Source organism: Pseudorasbora parva, chromosome 7, assembly GCF_024679245.1.
Source record: "Pseudorasbora parva isolate DD20220531a chromosome 7, ASM2467924v1, whole genome shotgun sequence".
Classification (NCBI taxonomy): domain Eukaryota; kingdom Metazoa; phylum Chordata; class Actinopteri; order Cypriniformes; family Gobionidae; genus Pseudorasbora; species Pseudorasbora parva.
The window spans coordinates 797353-822352 of NC_090178.1; the positions used below are offsets into that span (position 1 = coordinate 797353).

At 41.6% G+C, this 25000-nt stretch overlaps 2 protein-coding genes across 2 annotated transcripts in view; one reads left to right on the forward strand and one right to left on the reverse strand.

The window, feature by feature from the left end:
- iqgap3 (IQ motif containing GTPase activating protein 3) overlaps positions 1 to 8862 on the reverse strand; it is a 98168-nt gene extending 89306 nt beyond the window's left edge. Inside the window, exons 1-7 of the mRNA XM_067447730.1 lie at positions 8554 to 8862; positions 7881 to 7968; positions 2584 to 2740; positions 2163 to 2240; positions 1996 to 2072; positions 1249 to 1316; positions 792 to 905 (exon numbers count right to left, since the gene is read on the reverse strand). Of these exons, the coding sequence (XP_067303831.1) occupies positions 792 to 905; positions 1249 to 1316; positions 1996 to 2072; positions 2163 to 2240; positions 2584 to 2740; positions 7881 to 7968; positions 8554 to 8584 (613 nt within the window). The 5' untranslated portion in view covers positions 8585 to 8862. The remainder of the gene's footprint in view (positions 1 to 791; positions 906 to 1248; positions 1317 to 1995; positions 2073 to 2162; positions 2241 to 2583; positions 2741 to 7880; positions 7969 to 8553) is intronic.
- Positions 8863 to 10864: 2002 nt separating this feature from the next.
- LOC137082510 (tetratricopeptide repeat protein 24) overlaps positions 10865 to 25000 on the forward strand; it is a 46811-nt gene continuing 32675 nt past the window's right edge. Inside the window, exons 1-7 of the mRNA XM_067447731.1 lie at positions 10865 to 11007; positions 12466 to 12713; positions 14331 to 14624; positions 15319 to 15520; positions 16432 to 16638; positions 18473 to 18601; positions 18786 to 18907. Coding sequence (XP_067303832.1) covers positions 12510 to 12713; positions 14331 to 14624; positions 15319 to 15520; positions 16432 to 16638; positions 18473 to 18601; positions 18786 to 18907 — 1158 coding nt within the window. The 5' untranslated portion in view covers positions 10865 to 11007; positions 12466 to 12509. The remainder of the gene's footprint in view (positions 11008 to 12465; positions 12714 to 14330; positions 14625 to 15318; positions 15521 to 16431; positions 16639 to 18472; positions 18602 to 18785; positions 18908 to 25000) is intronic.

The following is a 25000-nucleotide window of genomic DNA, read 5'->3' on the forward strand; positions in this document are numbered from 1 at the left end:
TGAGTGTGTGTGAGAGCGTGTGTTTGAGAGAGAAAGTGTGTGCGAGAGAGCGTGTGTGAGAGAGAGCGTGTGTGAGAGAGAGCGTGTGTGAGAGAGAGCGTGTGTGAGAGAGAGAGTGTGAGAGAGAGAGTGTGTGAGAGAGAGTGTGTGAGAGAGAGCGTGTGAGAGAGAGCGTGTGTGAGAGAGAGAGCGTGTGTGAGAGAGAGTGTGTGTGTGTGAGAGAGAGAAAGTGTGTGCGAGAGAGCGTGTGTGTGAGAGAGTGTGTGTGAGAGAGAGCGTGTGTGAGAGAGAGTGTGTGTGTGTGAGAGAGAGAAAGTGTGTGCGAGAGAGTGTGTGTGAGAGTGTGACAGCGTCTGAGAGAGAAAGAGTGAGAGCATGTGTGTGTGTGAGAGAAAGAGTGTGTGAGAGAGAGAGAGCGTGTGTGTGAGAGAGAGACAGACAGTGTGAGTGAGTGAGTGTGTGTGTGTGTCCTTGTTTATATTACATTGTGGGGACCAAATAATGATAGTGAATCCTGAGAGCAGCAGCCAGCGGTCCACACTCTTCAAAAGGCTTATAAATCAGTAATAAATTGATACATTTATTTAATTAATAATTAAATGTGTTAGTTATGAAATTAATGATTGATTTAATTATTTCAGAATAAACTGGAACATTTATTTGTTGTTCATTAATTATTAAATTTTATAATTTGTAGTAATTTGGTCGTCTCTAGTCGGCTTATGTTGACAATCAAAGCCTTTAGAGAAGCGTGATTATAAATATGCGATATGATAATCAGTGATGCGCACCTGCCGCCTCGTCCACCGACAGCTCATTGGCCAGGACTCCTCCAATCTTACTGAACGCTGGCATCTGGATCCCGTATTTATCCAGCTCCAGTTTCATGTTATTGATCTCCTCTTCTGCAAACACACACACACACACACACACACTAGGGCTTTGCGATATTGAAGAAAAATATGATATGCAATAAAAGTAAATAGGATATAAAAAGCTCATTTTGAAGCGATCTCTTCTTAAACTCAGATGTAAGGCGGCAGGTAAATCACCGCACAACCTTGTGTTCGTCTCAAAATAATCTGTAATTCGGCCGGGGGGGGTTTTACGCAGACGATGGGAGAAAAACACCGGATTCAGACGGCAATAAAAACACCGACGATCTCCTGTAAATGATGGAAATACCTGACGACCCCACGAGGAACACTCACCGTATGAATAGGGCTAAAGAAATGAAAACACATTTACCTGTGAACTTGACCTTCCCGCACAGGTCGTGGATCTGAGGGGCGAGTCCCAGACGAAACAGGTACAAACTAACACAACAGACCAGAAAACATGTCATGAAAGGGTTAGTTCAGACAGATGAATTAACCCACTGATGTCTCATATGGACTACTGTGATGATGTTTTTATTCCCTTTCTGGACATGGACAGTATAGTGTGCATACACTTGCATACGCTCTCGGACTAAATATAGAATATCTTAAACTGTGTGTGAAGATGAACGGAGGTCTGACGGGTGAGGAACGACATTAGGGGGAGGAGTTAATGACAGACATTTCATTTCTGGCTGAACTAACCCTTTAAGAGACTACCTGAACAAGTAGGCATGAATCTTTGTATTAATTTGAGAAGATGCCAAAACGAATAGTTTCATTATTGGGACTAAAACCCTAAAACTGGAAGCCGTAAAAGACCACGAATCATCCAAATGCCACATCCAGGTGAAAAAGAGCGCACCTCATTTAATGACATGTATATCAGTTCATGGTGTGTGTGTGTGTGTGTGTGTGTGTGTGTGTGTGTGTGTGTGTGTGTGTATAAAGAAAGAAAATGTCAGTATTTCATTGTGACTTGAGATTAAATAAACTGCTGAACTATTGTAGAGCTTGTCGTATTAACCTTCACATGCAGTTACACATTGTCGGTTTAAAACAAGACAGTGGCTGGAGGACAAAAAATGTAATTTCCATCCTGTGGCGTAGTTCTGACCTCAGAGCATGGATGCAGTAAACGGCTCTGGGCATGTTCTTCTTATCATACACATCAGTCGTCTCTGGATGAAAGATCTGCAGAGTGAAAAGCACCTTCAGTGACGCGAGATATTCACAACAGATCGAATTTGATTAGAGTTTGATTAGAGTTTGAGTGTGATTTACCGTCGGCAATCCGACCTCCGTCATGGCGTTCCTCCAGTGGTTGATGTTGTCAGTGTGACGAAACTGAAGCCCGCTGGCCTAAGCACAAAAAGAGACATTAAAGGGTTAGTTCACTCTATTAAAAAATGAAAATGATGTCATTAACTCCTCCCCCTCATGTGGTTGGACACCCGTCAGACCTTCGCTCATCTTCAGAACACAAATGAAGATATTTTAGTGTAAAGCTGAGAAAGGCTTCAGATAGGCCTCCATTGGCATTCAGTCCATTCCCACTCACAAGACCCATAAAGGCCCTAAACACATCGACACACAGCCCATCTCACTACAGCGGCATGAACGAAGGTCTTACGGGTGACCAATGACATGAGGGCGAGTCATTAATGACATCATTTTTGGGTGAACTAACCCTTTAAGCGCTCACCTTGTACCGCTCCTGGTCCAGGTCGTAAATCTTCTTTAGTGGAACCGCACTGGGAGCGAAACAGTGGCCCAGTTTGGCCAGATAAACGCCGTTCCTCAGCGCCGCCTCCAGCTCGATGGGTGCAGGTAACTCCTCCATCAGACACGCCTCCATCCACCTGACACGGGATGACCGAAAGAGGTGAACATTTCAGAAATAACTCTTAGGACACTTTAAACATTATATATTACGCCTAGGGGTGTGCGATATAACGTCTGCGATAACATCGTAATTGTCGTTTTAATGATGTGCGATCTGACATTAGAGTATATCCCTCATGTGTGTGTGTGTGTGTGTGTGTTTGTGTGTGTGTTGGGTAGGTTAAGGTAAGATTAGACTAGTGCGCGCTTTCACTGCAAGTATTTTTAATCACAGGAAGAATCCAGATATCAGCATGATAACAAATGTGATATTTATTTTATTTTATACAAGTTTACTAAACAAGAATTGAATAAGTGACTTTCATCTAAGACACCATATTGCCCATGTTTACTCTATTTCGCCATCGAGAATAGTTCAACAGTCACAGCTCTGTAATCGCGTTAGTCATCTGTAATCTCTGAGCGACACGCGTTGTTTACTTACTGAATGAATCAGCTTTCTGAACGAATCATTTGAATCAGTGATTCAGTGAATAAGACAGATTAATACAGTCAAATGATTCGTTCCTGAATGAATCAGTCGTTTGAATGAATCGGTTGAATCTCAGTGACTCACTCATTAACAGTGACTTGCTGCCGCCTAGTGGCGGTTTTAGTTTCACATTTAAAGAATCTTTTCACATTTTAAATCATTTCAAATATCAATATTCAACTTTATGTGTTTAAAACATCAAAAAGTTATTTATGCATAACTGCACAGTTAACTAATCCCGAACTTACCTGGGTAACAACTGAAACCAGCTGTGAGCAACATAGCATTACAATAACACACTCAGCTAAATATCGTCTAATTATCGTTATCGAGATATCATTTTTTTGTCAATATCGCACACCCCTAACTACACCTCATCCTCAATAAACCCGTCTCTTGCGTGATACCTCAAATGTTTTCATATTCCGATATAAAGCCGAATTTCCACCGCAGGAACTTTACCCAGGAACCAGGAACTTTGGGTGGTCCTCGGTGTGTTTCGACCGCAGGGTCTAAATGAAGATCCGGGTGAATATTTCCCCCTCCAAACGGCCCTGCTCGCGAGGTAGTACTTTTTCAAAGTTCAGGAACTTTCGAGGGCGGGACTTGGGCGCTGAACATGCTGATTGGTTTAGCTCACGCAGCATTTTATTTCAACCGGCATTTTTAAGTCTTTTGCGAGGTTCGTTCTGCGTTCATCAGTCTTGCTCTCTGTCTGATGGCGCGTGTTCGTCTCAGCCGTCTCACGTGCAATGTCCGTAATAGCTGATAATAATATACATTGTCATTTTAAATCTAGCTCTACAAGCTTTCTGAATATGCTGCTGAATCTGCATATTAGTGCTCTTTTCTGTCGTTGTTAATTACCTCTTTAGTAAACCGATACATAACCAGCAAAAGCAGCACAGCTTGAATCTCTTCCATACTCGTTATTATTTTTTTACAGTCTATATTTTTCACCATGTAAACGACCTGACCGATTACTGTAAGTGTGTCCTTACATGACGTGACAGCGCGCGCCGCGCTCATGTTGACAAGAGAGGAAAGCTCATTTTTCTGAGGGGTAAACTAAAAGTTATGAAGATAATGTTGGAGTAATGACACAGCGTATATTGCCCCAGGCAGTTTTTGCTTTAACTGTGTCTGACAGAAGAACTATTTTTTTTCTTAGATGATTATTACGCTTTACAGCAGATAAATAGCTTATATAATACTGTATTAGTCCTGGTGGCCGTTAAGAGTTGCTCTGGCTACAGTCAACACACTCCAGCTGCTGGAGAAAACAGCGGAGACATTTCTGATGCGGCAGACAAACTGCATGTGACAAAATGATTGCAATTGAAAGTCATCACATGTGAACAGATCGGTTTAGATAACGTCTCATGTAAACAGTCCACTAAATCTTTCAATCGGTACACACAAAAATGATTACTGTCCGTTAGGGGTGTGCATTGGCACTTCCTTCACGATTTGATTCGATTCCGATTCACCAGGTAACGATTCGATTCAATTCGATTCTACGATGCATTGTGATGCATCAAAATTCTACTGCACACAAAGCAAGTCATCAGTCATGAGGCAATACAAGCAGATATTAAACAACAGATTGTATTGGCCGCTATGTGTCTCCTGTATCTTTGACATAAAAGTTATTAAATAAAATTAAATGTAATTAAATAAAATGCAATTAACCCTTAAATGCATGACTGTTTCACCAAACATTATTACATATTCAGGTCGTTAGCGACCCAGATCTATATTTAACATGGATAGACCTCTACCTGTCGTGATAATATATAAAACTCCTGATTTTAGAGGAACAGCTACAGAAGAATAAAATAACACCTATTTCGTTCCCTTTTGGAGCTTGGAAGGATTCAGTTTGAGCAGATGTTTAATCCCATCATCATATGACCTCGTCAGAGTTTACCAGTAGATTCAGCATCTGCCTCATATTCGCGATCTCCAGCATATTCTCCAAACTCATTTTCAACGTCTTCAAAATCAATATTTTGATCACTGACAGCTTCTTGACCACATCCATCATCAAGAGACAGTGACACTAACATATGATTGTGTTTAGTACTTGCTCTCTGAAGTAAATCACTAACCCATTTCAAGTTTTGCAGATTATAATTATTGTTTCGTTTTCTGTCAGAGGTAACTATGAGTGAAACGTCACTTCATCATTGGGTATCAGACATCGCCACCTTGTGGAATAAAGGGGAATTGCGGCGTTTTTCGTCATTATAGATTAATTTATTATTGTGCAAAAAAAATATACGTACAATCCTACACACCTCGGGTCGTTAGCGCGTTTTTAATAACCCGTCTATCGCGGTCATCTCCCTCCGCCTCAGCCATCTTCCTTGTTGTTGTTGTTATTCTCTCGGAACCGGAAGTATTTGAAACTTCACAACTTTATCGTCCGCCAGAAAATAAACCGTGACATAATCGATTATGGCACTTTGCCGCATCGATGCTGAATCGTTCATGTCCCGCATCGCGATGCATCGCCGAATCGATTATTGTTGACACCCCTACTGTCCGTCAGTGACTTGGAGGAGCAGTCGCCTGCAGTCCTGCATCACCGGACTAATCTGCCTAATCTTCACGATACTTTAGATCGCGGTGGAAACGCAGACAGCTGCAGGTCTGGGGGGGGAGAAAAGATCCTGGTACAAATTGTTCCGGGTAATTTTGGTGGAAACGGGGCTTAATATGATTTCTGACTTGTAAGGTGGCCAGAATAATAATCCTCCACTGTGTGTTAAAGCGGTGTTTGCCTGTGATGTGACTTGTGTAACTTTAGTTAGTGTGTAATGTCGCTGCTTGAGCATAAGCAGTCTCTGCAAAGTTCCAGCGCTGAACGTTCACTGCAAACAGAGATATTGTCTTTTAAAGTTACTGCAGTTTATTGCCTACAAAAATGGCCGCTTTGGACTACAACAAGCTTCTTCCTGGGTTGGTGACATCATAAACCCTCGCTAGTCTCCGCTGATGGGACTTCTGCCTGTAATGGTAAGGGGCGTGGCCTTTACCTGTGCTTGGCACTTCATCCAATAAAAATACAGGAAACTACATTTGGCCATCTGACCAATCTAAGACCACTGCGTTTTTCAGAGGAAGCAGGAAGCAGACGAGCCGTGCACAGAGAGCGGTGTGGAATAAAGGGAGAAGAGAAGAAAAACATGACGCTTTAAAAAAAAAAATAATAATAATAATAATTACGACATGATATACTGCTAGGGGTGTCAACAATAATCGATTCGGCGATGCATCGCGATGCGGGGCATGAACGATTCAGCATCGATGCGGCAAAGTGCCATAATCGATTATGTGCAATTCACCTTTATTCCACAAGGTGGCGATGTCTGATACCCAATGATGAAGTGACGTTTCACTCATAGTTACCTCTGACAGAAAACGAAACAATAATTATAATCTGCAAAACTTGAAATGGGTTAGTGATTTACCGCAGAGAGCAAGTACTAAACACAATCATATGTTAGTGTCACTGTCTCTTGATGATGGATGTGGTCAAGAAGCTGTCAGTGATCAAAATATTGATTTTGAAGACATTGAAAATGAGTTTGGAGAATATGCTGGAGATCGCGAATATGACGCAGATGCTGAATCTACTGGTAAACTCTGACGAGGTCATATGATGATGGTATTAAACATCTGCTCAAACTGAATCCTTCCAAGCTCTAAAAGGGAACGAAATAGGTTTTATTTTATTCTTCTGTAGCTGCTACTCTAAAATCAGGAGTTTTATATATTATCACGACAGGTAGAGGTCTATCCATGTTAAATATAGATCTGGGTCGCTAACGACCTGAATATGTAAGAATGTTTGGTGAAACAGTCATGCATTTAAGGGGTAATTGCATTTTTTTTTTTTTTTAATTACATTTTATTTTATTTAATAACTTTTATGTCAAAGATACAGGAGACACATAGCAGCCAATACAATCTGTTGTTTAATATCTGCTTGTATTGCCTCATGACTGATGATAAATTTGCTTTGTGTGCAGTAGAATTTTGATGCATCACAACGCATCGTAGAATCGAATTGAATCGAATCGTTACCTGGTGAATCGTAATCGAATCGAATCGTGAAGGCAGTGCCAATGCACACCCCTATATACTGCGCCCCATAAACACAACCAAACCTAGAAAAAAACACAGAACCAGCGCTTTAATAGGCCAGAGGAGAACTGAGTCTGGTTTCTCTAAGGTTTATTTTTCTCCGTCATGCCCTGATGGAGTTTCGGTTCCTTTGGTCGCCTTTGGCTTGGCTTGCTCAGTTGGGGACACTAACATTATGATCAGAGTTATTCAACTAAATATACAAATAACATTAATGAATGAGGTCTTATTTAATTCTATAAACTATAATACTGATCTGCCAGCATTGTCTCTCTCTGATAAATTAAACTAAGCTGATAACATCACTGTTTACTCCAGAACGACTGTACAGCCAAATCTAATTCTGCTGCAGTATTGTCCTGTTTAACACTGAAGCTGCTCTGACACAATCGGCGCTGGAGAAGAGCGATAGAAATAAAGATGACTTTACTTGACTGTGTGTGTGTGTGTGTGTGTGTGTGTGTGTGTTGCACCTCTTGGCCTCCTCCAGACGGCACAGGTATTGATAAGCCACATTCTGAATCCTCTGTTCATCCATTTCCTCTGCGGTCAGACGCTCATCTGAAATCAACACAAAACGTCAAAACACATTCAGCATAAAACCTGAAGAAAAAGTCATATTTAGCATAAAACAAAACAACGAACAAAATCATATTTAACTTTCTTTTAAAAATCACATTCAACACAAAAACAGGGTGGGGGGTCACATTGAACATAAACCTAAAAAAATCATATTTAACATAAAAAAATAAAATAAAATCATATTCAACATAAAAAACTAAAAATATATTCAACATAAAACCTGGGGGGGGGAATCATATTGGGGGAGGGGTCACATTGAACATAAAACCTAAATATATATATAATTAACATAAAACAAAAATCATATTCAACATAAACAAATAAATAAAAAATGTATAAAAAAAATATTCAACAAAAATCTTTTTTTTAAATCATATTCAACATAACCATGGGTTTACATTGTACATAAAACCTACAAAAAAAGATTACATTAGATATAAAACCTAAACCTCCGTTACCGCCGCACATAAACACGGTCACTCTCCCGTGATTCCGGTGTTAACGTTAGACTGCCGTCAAACTCTAGTCTGAAGTCTGACATGAATGTGTTATTAAAGTACTCACAGCCTGACCGGGCCTGCACACCGTCCCCCATCTCCGTTCTGTCGATATCTGACCAATATCTGATCGATCGCGTTATGATAAATCCACACAAACTCGCGCGCTGATCTCTATCACACGACGCGATTCTCGAATCAAACTAACGTTCCTTCAGTGAAGCCGCGAATCAAAGACCCTTCCGTTCCACGGGTGTTTAATACAGCTATATCGATAACTGGGATTAAAATACCATTCGGTTCTTATTAATAATTCAACGATAAATGTCGATTGAAAACGCGAAAGCTCCCGTCTGTCAGTTGTTTACGGTTTGAATATCCCGCCCGCTTCTCATTGGCTGCTCCCGACCGGCTCCGCCCACTTGATGACGGCGGGGTGAGTCGCTGTGCCTTGTGGGTACTGTAGTGCACATGAGTTTTCAAACACCAAACCAGCGAATAAAAGATAATCTGTTGTTTATTTGTGTAAAGCACAAGAAGGTTTATACAGAACTGTTCTTTTTTATTGTAAAACACACTTTAAAACTGCTCAGGGGGAACAAAACATGTTACAAATAAATGTTAGTGCTGGGCAATCAATTAATTGCATTCAAAATAAAATGTGTGTTTACATAATATAGGCTATGTGTATAATTCTTATGTATAATTCTTCATGTATATATGTAGCACACACTTTAAAACTGCCCAGGGGGCACAAAACATGTGCTAAGAACGTTTTGCTTTTGCTATTAAGTTATGAAAATGTAATTTCTCAACGTTCTCTGATCGTGTTTCAAAAAAGTTTTTTCTTGGTTATGCAAACTTTCAAATTTTTATCATTTTGCAAATGTTATGGAAATGTTCTCTGAATATCCTTGGGGAAAAAACAGCGAACTCAGAAATAAAACGTTAAATGAACATATTGCTTTTGATTTTTGGTTCCCATAAGAATATATATAATATGGGAACTATATATATATATATATATATATATATATATATATATATATATATATATATATATATATATATATATATATATATATATATATATATATATATATATATATATATATATATATATATATATATATGATTTTTGTTTCTGTTCTGGAGATTCTTTTTTGTAAGGTAAATATATATTTTTATAAAATAAAAAAATATTCATTATAATTTTAGGTAAATATTATATTTATATATTTATTAGTGCTGACAGTCCATTAATCACGATTAATCGCATCCAAAATATAAGTATCAATCAACTTTTATTTATATAGCGCTTTTACAATCACGATTGTGTCAGAGCAGCTTCAGTGTTAAACAGGACAATACTGCAGCAGAATTAGATTTGGCTGTACAGTCGTTCTGGAGTAAACAGTGATGTTATCAGCTTATTTTAATTTATCAGAGAGAGACAATGCTGGCAGATCAGTATTATAGTTTATAGAATTAAATAAGACCTCATTAATGAATGTTATTTGTATAATAAGTTGAATAACTTTAATCATATTTTAAGTTGCATCCAAAAACAAAATAAACAAAATAAACAAAACAAAAAGTATGTGATTACATAATATATGTATGTATGTATGTACTGTGTACAATTATATATATATATATATATATTGTACAAATGTAAATGTATATATACATTAAGATTTTTAAAAAATGGCCTTTATAAAATTAAATAACGCCCTGGGGTGAATATCACAAATATGCAGATTTAAGTACCGGTAGGCCTATGTAAAAGCAGACAGAACACTGATGAGAATATTACTACAGAATCAATATATGTATACATACATACATGCACACACACACACACACACACACACACACACACACACACACACACACACACACACACACACACACACACACACATATATATATATATATATATATATATATATATATATATATATATATATATATATATATATATATACCACCAATTTAACTTAATGTAACTGTTACCTGTTACTAACTTTTATAAGATTTTATATATATATATATGAACATATTTATTAACTATATAGCCTGCATGAAGGAGTGTGTATTTATACTAACAGTTTCTTATACACAATACTTACTGTAAACACAAACTTTTATTTTGTTTTGGATGCGATTAATCGCGATTAATAGGCTGTCAAGCCCTAACATTTATTTATAAATGTAGCTGGTCCCAGAAGAAACCAAACCACATTTACCTGCCGTTTCCATAGACACGGGTGTAAACAGTCTGGTCAGGTGCGCACACACACACACACACACACACACACACAGAGAGAGAGAGAGAGAGAGAGAGAGAGAGAGAGAGAGAGAGAGAGAGAGAGAGAGAGAGAGAGACCTGTCTGTCTGCTCACCTGTTTTACATCGATCATCGCCAATATTACGACATGATTTTAAAGGACAGATATCGGACTAACAAACACGACGCGTATCATCCGAGGAAACGGCCGCTCTGACTGAGTTTAATCGTGTAAGTGACTGTGTTCGTCTGTTTCAGAGCCAAACTCCAGTATATTTGTCTGGAGAGCTACTTTTATTCAGTATATTATATTGTTTACTCTAGTTTTATGGGACATATTCTTTATATTCTGCGTCATGTGTGTGTAATGAGTGTGCTGTGGTAACTGTGTTTATGGCGACACTCTAGAAGACTGATGAATGATTCATTAGTGAAGTGTGAATTAATCCTCTACACACACTTTAAAACTGCTCAGGGGGAACATAGCATGTTATAGGAACGTTTTGCTAACGTTCATATTAAGTTGTTATTTCTCAACATGTTTCAAAAACGTTTTTTGTTGGTTATGCAAACATTCCAATTTTTATCATTTTGCAAACTTTATGGAAATGTTCTCTGAATATTCTGGGGGGGAAACGGCGAACTTTCAACTAAACCGTTCAGAAATAAAACGTTAAATAAACCAATCTTATAATGTTTGTTTCCCATAAGGTTTGTTTTTGGTTATCCAACGTTTTCTTAACAGAAATGGTGACCGTTACAAATGACCGTTATTTTTTAAATTACGCGTGTTCGCGGTTTCTTTGTAGAAGCGCGCGAGATCAGGTCGACAATGAAGATAAAACTAACGAATTTATTATTTCTGTTTTTTTCACACTATTTAATAGTTTAGCTATATAGCCTATTTGGATTGACCTGATCATTATAACGCATTTTTATATAACTTCTACATTTTATTAAATGCTGTGTTAAACTAACTTCAGAGCTCGTGATTACACAAAAGATTTGCAATGGTTTAAGGTTATAAAAATAGTAACTTAAAAAGTTTCAGATTCATGTGAAATATTTAATTATTAAAGGAGCATGTAAACATTTACGTTAATCAGGATGCTTTTATGCAGTGGCATCATGTATTGTATTCAAGTTTTACATTTTATCAGTCCATGCATTCCTTCCATGTGGCATTGTTGCTGAACACATTAATGCCCAGAGATGTCTCACATTTAATTACACCAATCAGGCATAACATTATGACCTAATGCAGTTTTGGAGATGCTCTGACCCAGTCGTCTAGCCGTCACAATCTGGCCAAACTCGCTCAAATCCTTACGCTTGCCCATTTCTCCTGCTTCACACACATCAACCTCGAAAATGTTCACTTGCTGCCTAATATATCCCACCCACTAACAGGAGCCGTGATGAAGAGATCATCAGTGTTAATCACCGGTCATAATGTTATGCCTGATCAGTGTGTTTACTCAATTGTTTATTTGCATCTAAATGATTTTAACACAGCAACTTTACTAACCAGTGACCTTTTATTTAAACCTCAAATTGACACTGAGATTATTTTCGTGTGTTGCATTTCGAAGTGACTCAAGCTCTTCCTGTCGTTCACACTATAGCCAAAAACTACAGACATTTTATAGACATTATAGATATTAACGTTCCTCGTCCTCCGTGTCTCAGGCTGAGCATCATGTGTTCCCTCAGCTGTGATCTCCGCTGAGCTCATGGCCTCCGATGGCTCTTCCGTCAGAGACGCTCGTGAGAAGCAGAAGCAGAAGAGGAGCAGCACAGGCCGGTCAGATCTGGAAGATAAAGACACTCATGTGGAGATAGAGAGACTGACTGCAGCTGGACATGCGGCGCTGCAGACCGGAGACCATAATGCAGCGCTGCGGCGCTTCAAGAGCGCGCTAAGAGCCGCCACAAAGGTACCTGAAATCATGCAAATGGAGGAGAAAGGCAGCACCATTTTCTGTGAAAGTGCGAGACTTGTGATTTATTAGCCGCTGTAGGTAAAGAGCCGGGAGAATAACATTGTGCAGCAAACTTTAAAACTGTTTGCACTACAAACCAGTCTAACAATACATTTACAATATAGATGCAATTAGGCAAGGCAAGTTTATTTAGCACATTTCATTCCCAATGTCTTTACATAGAAATGAATTAAAACAGTGATAACATGAGAAAAAGAATACCATGTGTACGGATAAAAAATTTAAACAAGCAGAGTTAAAACAGTTGTAAAGATAATTAAAATAAAATAGAAATCAAATAAAATGGTCAGATCCACAATAGTGTTCTGATTTAAAAATAAACCATACTTCAGTTTACAGCCTACATACATACGTACCATCTTTATTAGAACACCTCTCCTTCATTTCTTTATCAAACACGTTCATAACATCCATTTTAATCTCTATTCCCTGATGTTCTCCTTCTTGTTAAACCCATTCTCACTCATCATACCCTCCACAGATTTACACATACTCAAACCTTATTGTCAAACTTACGATTTCCATCAAACCCAGTTTTCACTCATCATATTTAACTCAAAAGAACATATAAAATAACAATAACCAAAGATAAGAACAAAGGTAAACTAAAACAATTATAAAAAGAATAAAGAGATCAGATAGGGTGCGATCAGTCGGCCGTACAGTGGCTCAGAGCTCATTCAGTAAACGCTCAGCTGAACAGATGTGTTTTGAGTCTGGATCTGAATGTGGCTACTGTTGGAGCACATCTGATCTGTTCAGGAAGCTGGTTCAGCTGCGGCTGGCATAATAGCTAAAGGCAGACTCTCCTTGCTTTGAGTGAACTCTTGGTATTTCTAACTGACTTGATCCTGCTGATCTGAGTGATCTGTTGGGTTTGTATTTAATCAGCATATCTGCGATGTATTGAGGTCCTAGCTCAATGAGAGATTTATAAACAAGTAATAGTACTTTAAAGTCGATCCTGAGGACTGGTGTGAGCATGCACTGCATGCTTTTTTTTCCACACACACACACACACACACACACACACACACACACACACACACACACACACACACGGTAGTGTTTCCGTCTCATACAAGTACATAAACGAATAAACTTCCTCTCCAGAGTTGCTCTGACAGTCACTTCATGCGCATACACACACACACACGCGGTAGTGTTTCCATCTCATACGAGGACATAAACGCATGAACGTCATCTCCAGAGCCGCTCTGACAGTCACTTCATGCACACACACACACACACACACACACGGTAGTGTTTCCCTCTCATATAAGGACATAAACGCATGAACGTCATCTCCAGAGTTGCTCAGTGCGACTCCTGTGACCTGTCCCTGAACCCTCATGCGTGCGTCCACTCTCTACTACCGCTGCGTTTTTTTTCTCAATTTTTTTATTATTATTTTTTATTTTCAAATATAAATTTTCACCTTTGAAATTAGTTTTTTAAAAACTATTCGAATATATATTAGAATTTAGAATATTCGTTGACAGCCCTAGAGAAACATAATGGGTTGTTTTGCTGAGTGTACCTGTGCTCCAGCTCAGAGAGAAGAGGCTGCAGAGGACCTGCGCGCTGAACCTGGGCGCGGCCTTCGTGGAGGCGGGCGAGCCTCGGAGGGGGCTGGAGGTCCTGGAGCTCGCTCAGCCCGGAGAGAGAGGCCAGCGGGTCGCAGAGCTGCAGTTTAACCGAGCCACGGCTCACGAGGCTTTAGGGGAGCCCAGGCAGGCGGCGAGCCATTATCTGCAGGCCGCTCAGCTCTACCGCTCGCAGGGAGACGCTGGAGCTGAAGCAGACACGTGTGTCAGACTCGCCCGATGCCAGCTCCACACGGAGGTCTGTGAGCCTAAACTCAATGCAACTCACATACTCCTACAGTTAAAGAGTTAGTTCAGCCAAAAATTTAATTTATGTCATTAATGTCGTTCCTCACCCGTAAGACCTCCTTTCATCTTCACACACAGTTTAAGATATTTTATATTTAGTCTGAGAGCATATACAAGTGTATGCACACTATACTGTCCATGTCCAGAAAGGGAATAAAAACATCATCACAGTAGTCCATATGAGACATCAGTGGGTTAATTAGAGTCTCTTGAAGCATCCAAAATACATTTGGGTCCAAAAATAACAAAAACTACGACTTTATTCAGCATTGGCTTCTCTTCCGCGTTTGTGTTCAATCCTCAAATAAAGATTCAAACGGTTATGAATCAGCGAATTGATTCATGATTCGGATCGCCAATGTCTCGTGATTTCAGCAGTTTGACACGCAATCCGAATCATTGATCGATTCGCTGATTCATAACCGTTTGAATCTTTATTTGAGGATTGAAAACAAATGCGGAAGAGAAGCCAATGCTGAATAAAGTCGTAGTTTTTGTTATTTTTGGACCCAAATGTATTTTTTCATTTTTGGGTGAACTAACCCTTTAACTAAACTTTGTAATGCATTCGCAATGTAACTGAGAACAATGATGTATTTGCATGTGTGTGCATGCGTGTGTGTGTGTGCGTGCGTGTCTTGCAGGAGTGGGACGAGGCCGTAGCTAGCTTCCGGCGAGCTGCTGAGAGTTATAGAGCAGTGGGGAATACGCCTGCGGCTGCACTGGCACTGAAGGATGCTGGGAAACACATGCTGCAGAGCGGCCGCAATGCCTCCGATGACATCATCAGCGTGCTGACGGACAGCCTGGAGATGAGCATCGACATCACAGACCAGGAGACGCTGGGTAACATACGAGGAGTGTGTGTGGTTCAGTGCGTTTATTAACCCTCTGCTGCCACAATTTCTATTTTATTTTTTCATTTTTTACTTCATCGTAATGATCAAATCTCTGGCACTTGTTATGAAAATGCAAAAAAGAAAAAATCATGCACACGATTCGAAAAGGTTAAATGGTCCTGAAAAAAAACAGTCACACTTATACTCCTCGCGGTAAATATGAGCGCATTGGAAATGAATGGGACACAAATTGAAAAAAGTGTTTTTGTGCATTTTTCCTAACAATAAACATAAAATTCTTTATGTTTTTAAATTAACTGTTTTAAGTTAATTAAGTTTTAATTAAGTTACTATAACTCTTTAAAGTTATTTGAACTGTTTTAATTAAGTTATTTGAACTGTTTTAATTAAGTTATTTGAACTGTTTTAATTAAGTTATTTGAACTGTTTTAATTAAGTTATTTGAACTGTTTTAATTAAGTTATTTGAACTGTTTTAATTAAGTTATTTGAACTGTTTTAATTAAGTTACTTTAGCTGTATTAAGCAACTTTAACTGTATTAAGTTACTTTAACTTTTTAATGTAAACTTTTAAAAACTTTTTTCACAGCACATAAAAACTAAACTTTCGAATTCATGTTCATGTCTCCAAATAAGAAAAAGTCACAAAATATCACTAAAATCATCATGGGATTTCCAACAACACTCAACACAGGTGATTGATCTGACACTATCAGATGAGAACAGAGCTTGAGATGAATTGCTCAGTATATTGTCTTCTGTAGAGCTGCTTTATAGCAGAATCTGAATGTGTCTCACTGTTTATATCTAAATAAATGTGACGCTGAGGATGAATGATTCTGCTGAAGCGTTCCAGGTTGTGCGGTCGCTCACTGGCCCTCCTCACCTGTGTTTCAGGGAAGCTGCTGAATGATGTGGGCTTGAGTTTCTCTCAGATGAGGCTGTTCTCCGAGGCGTCCGAGTGCTATGAGCAGGCTCTTCCTCTGGTCGCATCTAAACCACACAGGCTGGCGGTGGTTCTGCAGAATCTGGGCGCGGTCCACAATGCTCTCGGTCAGTTCCAGCAGGCGGTGCAGTTCCACAGAGAGGCAGCGGCGCTCCACGGTGAGACACACAGACCCGGCAAACCTGCTTCATACACACACGTTAAAAAGACATGATATCCTGCATCAACAACACTTCTGTAAATAATACACATGCAGCTTTATGAGCTCAGATTGCACATCCACCCTACAATCCACCAATCCACCCACCAATTCACAAACCGCCAATCCGCCCACCAATCAGCCCACCAATCCGCCAATCCACCCACCAATTTCACCAATCCGCCAATCCACCCACCAATCAGCCCACCAATCCACCAATCCGCCCACCAATTCGCCCACCAATCCACCAATCCGCCCACCAATTCGCCCACCAATCCACCCACCAATCAGCCCACCAATCCACCAATCCACCAATCCACCCACTAATCAGCCCACCAATCCGCCCACCAATTCGCCCACCAATCCACAAATCCGCCCACCAATCCGCCCACTAATCAGCCAACCAATCCAACAAATCCCCCCTACAATCCACCAATTTACCCATCCGCCCACCAATCCCCCAATCCGCCCACTAATCAGCCAACCAATCCAACAAATCCGCCCTACAATCCACCAATTTACCCATCCGCCCACCAATCCCCCAATCCGCCCACTAATCCGCCCACTAATCCGCCCACCAATCCACAAACCACCAATCCGCCCACATATCAGCCCACCAATCCCCCAATCCGCCCACTAATCAGCCAACCAATCCAACAAATCCGCCCTACAATCCACCAATTTACCCATCCGCCCACCAATCCCCCAATCCACCCACTAATCCGCACACCAATCCACAAACCACCAATCCGCCCACATATCAGCCCACCAATCCCCCAATCCGCCCACTAATCAGCCAACCAATCCAACAAATCCGCCCTACAATCCACCAATTTACCCATCCGCCCACCAATCCCCCAATCCACCCACTAATCCGCCCACCAATCCACAAACCACCAATCCGCCCACATATCAGCCCACCAATCCCCCAATCCGCCCACTAATCAGCCAACCAATCCAACAAATCCGCCCTACAATCCACCAATCCGCCCACCAATCGAACCAATCCACCAATCCACCCACCAATCCACAAACCACCAATCCGCCCACATATCAGCCCACCAATCCACAAATCCGCCCCCCAATCAGCCCACCAATCCGCCAACCAATCCACAAATCCGCCCCCCAATCAGCCCACCAATCCGCCAACCAATCCACAAATCCGCCAATCAGCCCACTAATCCGCCAACCAATCCACAAATCCGCCAATCCGCCCACCAATCCGCCAACCAATCCACAAATCCCCCAATCCGCCCACCAATCGAACCAATCCACCAATCCGCCCACCAATCCACAAACCACCAATCCGCCCACATATCAGCCCACCAATCCACAAATCCACCAATCCGCCAACCAATCCACCAATCCGCCCACATATCAGCCCACCAATCCACAAATCCACCAATCCGCCAACAAATCCACCAATCCGCCAATCAGCCCACAAATCCGCCAATCAGCCCACCAATCCACCAATCCGCCCACCAAATCCGCCAATCAGCCCACCAATCCGCCAATCAGCCCACCAATTCCATCCATCCATCTATCCATCTATCCACACATCCATCCATCCTCCAATTCCATCTATCCTCCAATTCCATCCATCCATCCATCCATCCACGCACCCACCCAGTTTATGATTGATCCACACAGAACATATTATAGGACCTAAAATGTAACATATGCTGTTGGTCATCTACATATTGATATAATGAAGATGAATGTGAACGTTATTAAAGCATGTTTTGTCAGCTGGGCGGCTGGATGTGTGTGAATGTGAGTGCTTTACTGTACAGGCTCTCTGGGCAGCCGCGGGGCTCAGGGTCGGTGCTTCAGCAATCTGGGCTTCGCTCTGGTGGAGCTGGAGGAGCTGGAGGAGGCGTGGGAGAGCTACATACACGCACTGCAGGCCTTCAGAGACACCGGTACTGAACCCACACACACTCACACACACTCCTCTCTCTCTTCTGTAGATGACCCGTCGGGTCAGTGGCAGGTCTGTGAGGGTCTCGGTGGCATTAAGCTCCAGATGAGAGACCCACAGAAGGCCTCAGTCACACACACACACACACACACACTCACTCACACACTCCTCTCTCTCTCCTGTAGATGACCCGTCGGGTCAGTGGCAGGTCTGTGAGGGTCTCGGTGGCATTAAGCTCCAGATGAGAGACCCACAGAAGGCCTCAGTTTACTATAAAGAAGCGCTGCAGCTGCTGTGCAGGTGCCAGGTGAGATCTGTTCATATAAAACAGCTGTCTACACTAAATAATAACGTGTGTTTGTGTGTGTGTGTGTGAGTGTGTGTGTGAGTGTGAGTGAGTGTGTGTGTGTGAGAGTGTGTGTGTGTTTGTGTGTGTGTGTGAGTGTGTGTGTGAGTGTGAGTGAGTGTGTGTGTGTGAGAGTGTGTGTGTGTGTGTGTGTGTGTGTGTTTGTGTGTGTGTGTGTGTGTGTGTGTGTGTGTGAGAGTGTGTGTGTGTGTGTGTGTGTGTGTGTGTGTGTGTGTGTGTGTGTGTGTGTGAGAGTGTGTGTGTGTGTGAGAGTGTGTGTGTGAGTGTGTGTGTGTGTGAGAGTGTGTGTGTGTGTGTGTGTGTGAGAGAGAGAGAGTGTGTGTATTTGAGTGTGTGTGTGTTGTGTGTGTGTGTACACCATGTTGTGTGATGGTTACACAGGGCGTGTGATGCGTCAGTGCAACAGTGATGGAGTAGTAGTGCTTGTATTAGCAGCATGTATGCTTCTGCTTGCCACTTTCTGCTTTCAGCTACTGCCACCGGATAGCCCTTTGTTCTTTAGGGGCGAAAAGAGGAGCCGAGTGTGTAAGCCTCCTCAGCCGGTACATAGCCTCTCCACTGCCAAGATCTCGTGCACGCCTCCTCGTGGCACACATGGTAACTGGTCCCTTGCGGTTCCAGGCTAAGTTGTACGGGATCTCGGAGCAGCAGTGGGCCCCAGAGTCGCGGCATGCAGGCCCATCAGCGAGTGGAAATGCCCTGATGCCCGTCAACCACTGTCCCAGCTATGGGCAAATAGCCCCAGCTATGGGTAAATAGTGGAAGACCCCAACGGTGATGCAGGCGGAAGATGATGGTGTGAGAACCATCACAACGGCTAGGAAGGCGGAAGAGGGCAACCCCACAGCCACGTGGGCTAACTCGGGAGGGTATAGTGGCTAGGGGAGCAAACCTCGAAGACAAACCTGCACCTGGGGGTAGGCACAGGCGGAGTCCAGCTGTTTGGACCACCGGCAGCCTCCTGCAACTCCTGCCAGACGAAGGTCGTCATGGGTTCCCCCATGCCACTGGAGATCCCTCTGGCAGAAGTGAAGTTGGTGGGGGTGAGGTCTGTGCACCCTCACGCCCACCTTAATCCTCACCTATGCACAAGCTTCTTGCCCCGACTCCCTTCCCCCCCTCCTCCAAAAAAGTCCTGTGGCGATGTGGAATGGTGGTGGGCACAGGCCAAGGATGTGGCTGGGAGTGCCTAGCCAAACCATGCACACAGGCGGCAGTGGAGTGATGGTCGTTAGGACTGCGGGATGGAGCAGCGGGTCTTTTCGGCAGCTTCCACTGCGACTGAGCAGCCCCACACTGCTCACCCCTGAGATGGGGAAGGACCTGGAAAAGGTGGTCCAAAAACTGTCTGCTCCCCACACTCCGGACGGTAAACCGCAACCGTCGGAGCATCCCCCCTCGTGGTCGAAAAACAAAAGTAAAAAATAAACTAAGCATTGCTTCATGGAACGTTCGTACACTGTTGGACCTGGCTGAAACTCCTGGTAGGCCCCACCGCAGGACAGCACTGGTGGCCCTGGAGCTTGAGAGATATAACATCGACATAGCAGCTCTCAGCGAGACCAGACTGCATGGGGAGGACTCCCTGACAGAGGCTGGTGCTGGGTACACCTTCTTCTGGAAGGGGGTCCCTGAAGGCACTCGTCGCAACCATGGAGTTGGTTTTGCCGTGAAGACAAAACTGCTGCAGCACATTTCGGAATCCCCTATCGGCATCAATGAAAGACTGATGACTTGGCGCATTCCCCTGGCAAAGAAACGCTTTGCAACTCTCACCAGCGCATACGCTCCAACCCTTGATGCTGAGCACAACATCAAAGAGGATTTCTACAGAGCACTCGATGCCATCCTACAGCAAACCCCGGCTACGGACAGGCTCATACTCATGGGAGACTTGAGCTAAATCCCAGCACATAGAGACTCTTTCACCTAGATATTATCACATAGAGACTGTGTCTGTTCCCCGAATTAGTAAATACAAAAAACCATCAAAACCATTCAACAGTAAAAATTTAATTGATGTCCAACAAATAAACAACAGATATAATACGGATGAACAATCGATAAAGCTTGGGTTGCTGAATATTCGATCCCTTTCGCCAAAAACGCTTGTTGTCAATGATATGATTATAGATCATAACTTAGATGTGCTGTGTTTGACAGAAACCTGGCTAAAACCTGATGATTACATTACTTTAAATGAGTGCACCCCCCGAGATTATTGTTACAAACATGAGCCACGTCTGAAAGGTAAAGGGGGAGGTGTTGCTGTAATTTATAATAATATTTTCAGTATTACTCAGAAGTCTAGTTTCAAATATAATTCCTTTGAAGTTTTGGTGCTTTATGTAACACTGTGTAGTGTAAATGATAAATCCCGTCTGACATTTGTGTTGGCTACTGTATACAGGCCACCAGGGCACAATACAGACTTTATCAAAGAATTTGCTGGTTTTGTATCGGAGTTAGTATTAGCTGTAGATAAAGTACTAATTGTTGGGGATTTTAATATCCACGTAGACAATGAAAAAGACGCATTGGGATTGGCATTTAGAGACATTCTAAACTCTATTGGAGTTAGACAACACGTATCGGGACCCACTCATCGCCTTAATCATACTTTAGATCTAATAATGTCACATGGAATAAATGTTGATACTGTTAAAATTCTGCAGCAGAGCGATGACATCTCAGATCATTACCTAATATCATGTATACTTAATTTACCTAAGGCTGCAAAGCCATCCCCTCGCTTCAAATATGGCAGGACGATAACCGCTGCGACTAAAGATTGCTTTGTACATAATCTTCCTCATCAGTTCCATCTCCTCAGCATTACAGATAGCCAAGAGGAACTTGATGCTGCAACCGAAACTATTGACTCTCTCCTTACTAGCACTTTAGACATAGTTGCTCCCCGGCGCTTAAAGAAGATTAAAGCAAATAATCCAACGCCGTGGTACAACGAGCACACTCGGGCCCTTAAAACAGCAGCCAGAAAAATGGAGCGCAGCTGGAAGAAAACAAAACTAGAGGTTTTTCGCAATTTGTGGAAAGAGAGCATGATTGCATACAGAAAGGCCATAAAAACTGCTAGATCTGCTTATTTCTCAACTCTTTTAGAAGAAAACAAACACAACCCTAAGTATTTATTCGATACAGTGGCTAAATTATCAAAAAATAAAGCTTCAGCTTCTGATGTTTGTAAACAACACAGCAGTAATGACTTTATGAACTTCTTTACTAGTAAGATTGATAATATTAGGAATAAAATTATAACCATGCAGCCGTCTATTACAGTATCACTTCAGACAGAGCGCTGCAGGGTCACTGAGGAAAAATTACACTCATTCACTACTATAGGAGGAGAAGAACTGGCTAAACTTGTAAAATCATCAAAATCAACAACATGTATGCTTGACCCTATACCGACTAGGCTATTAAAAGAGATACTTCCAGAGGTCATAGATCCTCTGCTTAATATCATTAATTCATCTTTGACATTAGGATATGTACCGAAAACTTTTAAGTTGGCTATAATTAAACCACTTATTAAAAAAACGCAACTTGATCCTAATGAATTAGTCAATTACAGGCCAATCTCGAATCTACCCTTTCTGTCAAAAATACTAGAAAAGGCCGTGTCTTCACAATTATGTTCTTTTTTAGAAAGAAATGGTATATGTGAGGATTTCCAGTCAGGATTTAGACCGTATCATAGCACTGAGACTGCTCTAATTAGAGTTACAAATGATTTACTCTTATCATCTGATCGTGGTTGTATCTCTCTATTAGTGTTACTCGATCTTAGTGCTGCATTTGATACTATCGATCACAATATTCTTCTGAATAGAATCGAAAATTATGTTGGCGTTAGTGGAACTGCATTGGCATGGTTTAAATCGTACTTATCTGACCGTTATCAGTTTGTAGCAGTAAATGAAGAGATGTCACACCGATCACAAGTTCAGTATGGGGTACCGCAAGGCTCAGTGTTAGGACCGCTGCTCTTCACCCTGTATATGCTACCACTGGGAGATATCATTAGGAAGCATGGCGTTAGTTTTCATTGTTATGCTGACGATACTCAGCCAACTTCCTCACGCCCTGATGAAACCTACCAATTCACAAGATTAACAGAATGCATAGCTGATATAAAAAATTGGATGAATAGTAATTTTCTGCAACTTAATTCAGATAAAACTGAATTTTTAATTATTGGACAGAAAAGCTCCACAAGTAGTAACCGAGAATACTGTCTAACACTTGATGACTGCTCTGTCAAGCCCTCGTCGTCAGTGAGGAACCTGGGTGTGCTCTTTGATACCAATCTTTCATTTGAAAGCCACGTTTCTAGCATCTGTAAAACCGCATTCTATCATCTTAAAAATATATCTAAATTACGGCACATGCTTTCAATGCAAAATGCTGAACAGTTAGTACATGCGTTCATGAGCTCAAGGCTAGATTATTGTAATGCTCTACTGGGTGGTTGCCCTGCTCGCTTAATAAACAAACTCCAGCTAGTCCAAAATGCAGCAGCTAGAGTTCTTACTAGAACCAGGAAGTATGATCATATTAGTCCAGTTCTGTCAACACTGCACTGGCTCCCTATTAAACATCGCATACATTTTAAAATCTTGCTTATTACTTACAAAGCACTAAATAGTTTAGCTCCCCGGTACATAAGCGAGCTCTTAACGCATTATACCCCATCACGTCGATTGCGGTCTCAAAACTCTGGCCAGTTGATCATACCTAGAATATCTAAATCAACTGCAGGCGGTCGATCATTTTCCTATTTAGCTCCTAAATTGTGGAATAGTCTTCCTAGCATTGTTCGGGAAGCAGACACACTCTGTCAGTTTAAATCTAGACTAAAAACACATCTCTTTACTATGGCATACACACAGAACATTATTAACTCTCATTATTCAGATCAATTGACTGATTGTTAGGCTGCATTAACTAGGTCAGCCGGAACCGGGAACACTTCCCATAACACCTGATGTACTCGTTACATCATAAAAAGAGTGACATCTACGCTAATGTAAGTCTCTCTGTTTATCCTGAGGTTTATCCCGGATCTGGGCCCTGTCCGGATCGGATGGTGGACCTGCCTGGACATGACCAACGCATCCTGGAGTGTCTGCTGAGCCGTGTCAAATGGTGTCTCCTCCGAATTTGCCTCACTGGCACGACATGCTCAAAACCCGTCTTCGGCGCAATAATTCCGATCTTTCATTTATTCATACTCTTGTGTAATTGACGCCCCATCCTAAATAAATCTGTCTCTTCCGTTATACCCTGAAAATTTTGAATAATCCGATCTAATATGATTTCCGACCTGTAAGGTTGCCAGAATAATAATCTTACACGGTGTGTTAATAGGCCAGAGGAGAACTGGCACCCCGACTGAGTCTGGTTTCTCCCAAGGTTTATTTTTCTCCATCATGCCCCGATGGAGTTTTGGTTCCTTGCCACTGTCGCCTTTGGCTTGGCTTGCTCAGTTGGGGACACTAAAAATATGATTAAAGTTATTCAACTTATTATACAAATAAAATATATGAATTAGGTCTTATTTAATTCTATAAACTATAATACTGATCTGCCAACATTGTCGCTATATGATAAATTAAAATAAGCTGATAACATCACTGTTTACTCCAGTACGACTGTACAGCCAAATCTAATTTTGTCGCAATATTATCCTGTTTGACACTGTGAAGCTGCTTTGACACAATCGTGATTGTAAAAGCGCTATATAAATAAAGTTGATTGATTGATTGATTGATTGAGACTTCAATGCTAGAGTGGGCACGGAGCACCTGGTATGGAGTAAAGTCATCGGCCAGCATGGTGTGGGGAATATGAACCACAATGGGCTCAGACTCCTCGCCCTCTGTTCAGAGCACCAGCTGGTCATTACTAACACCATTTTCCAGATGAAGAACCGGTTCAAGACCACCTGGCAGCACCCACGCTCAAAACATTGGCATCTCCTTGACTACGTGATTGTCCGTCAAAAAGACA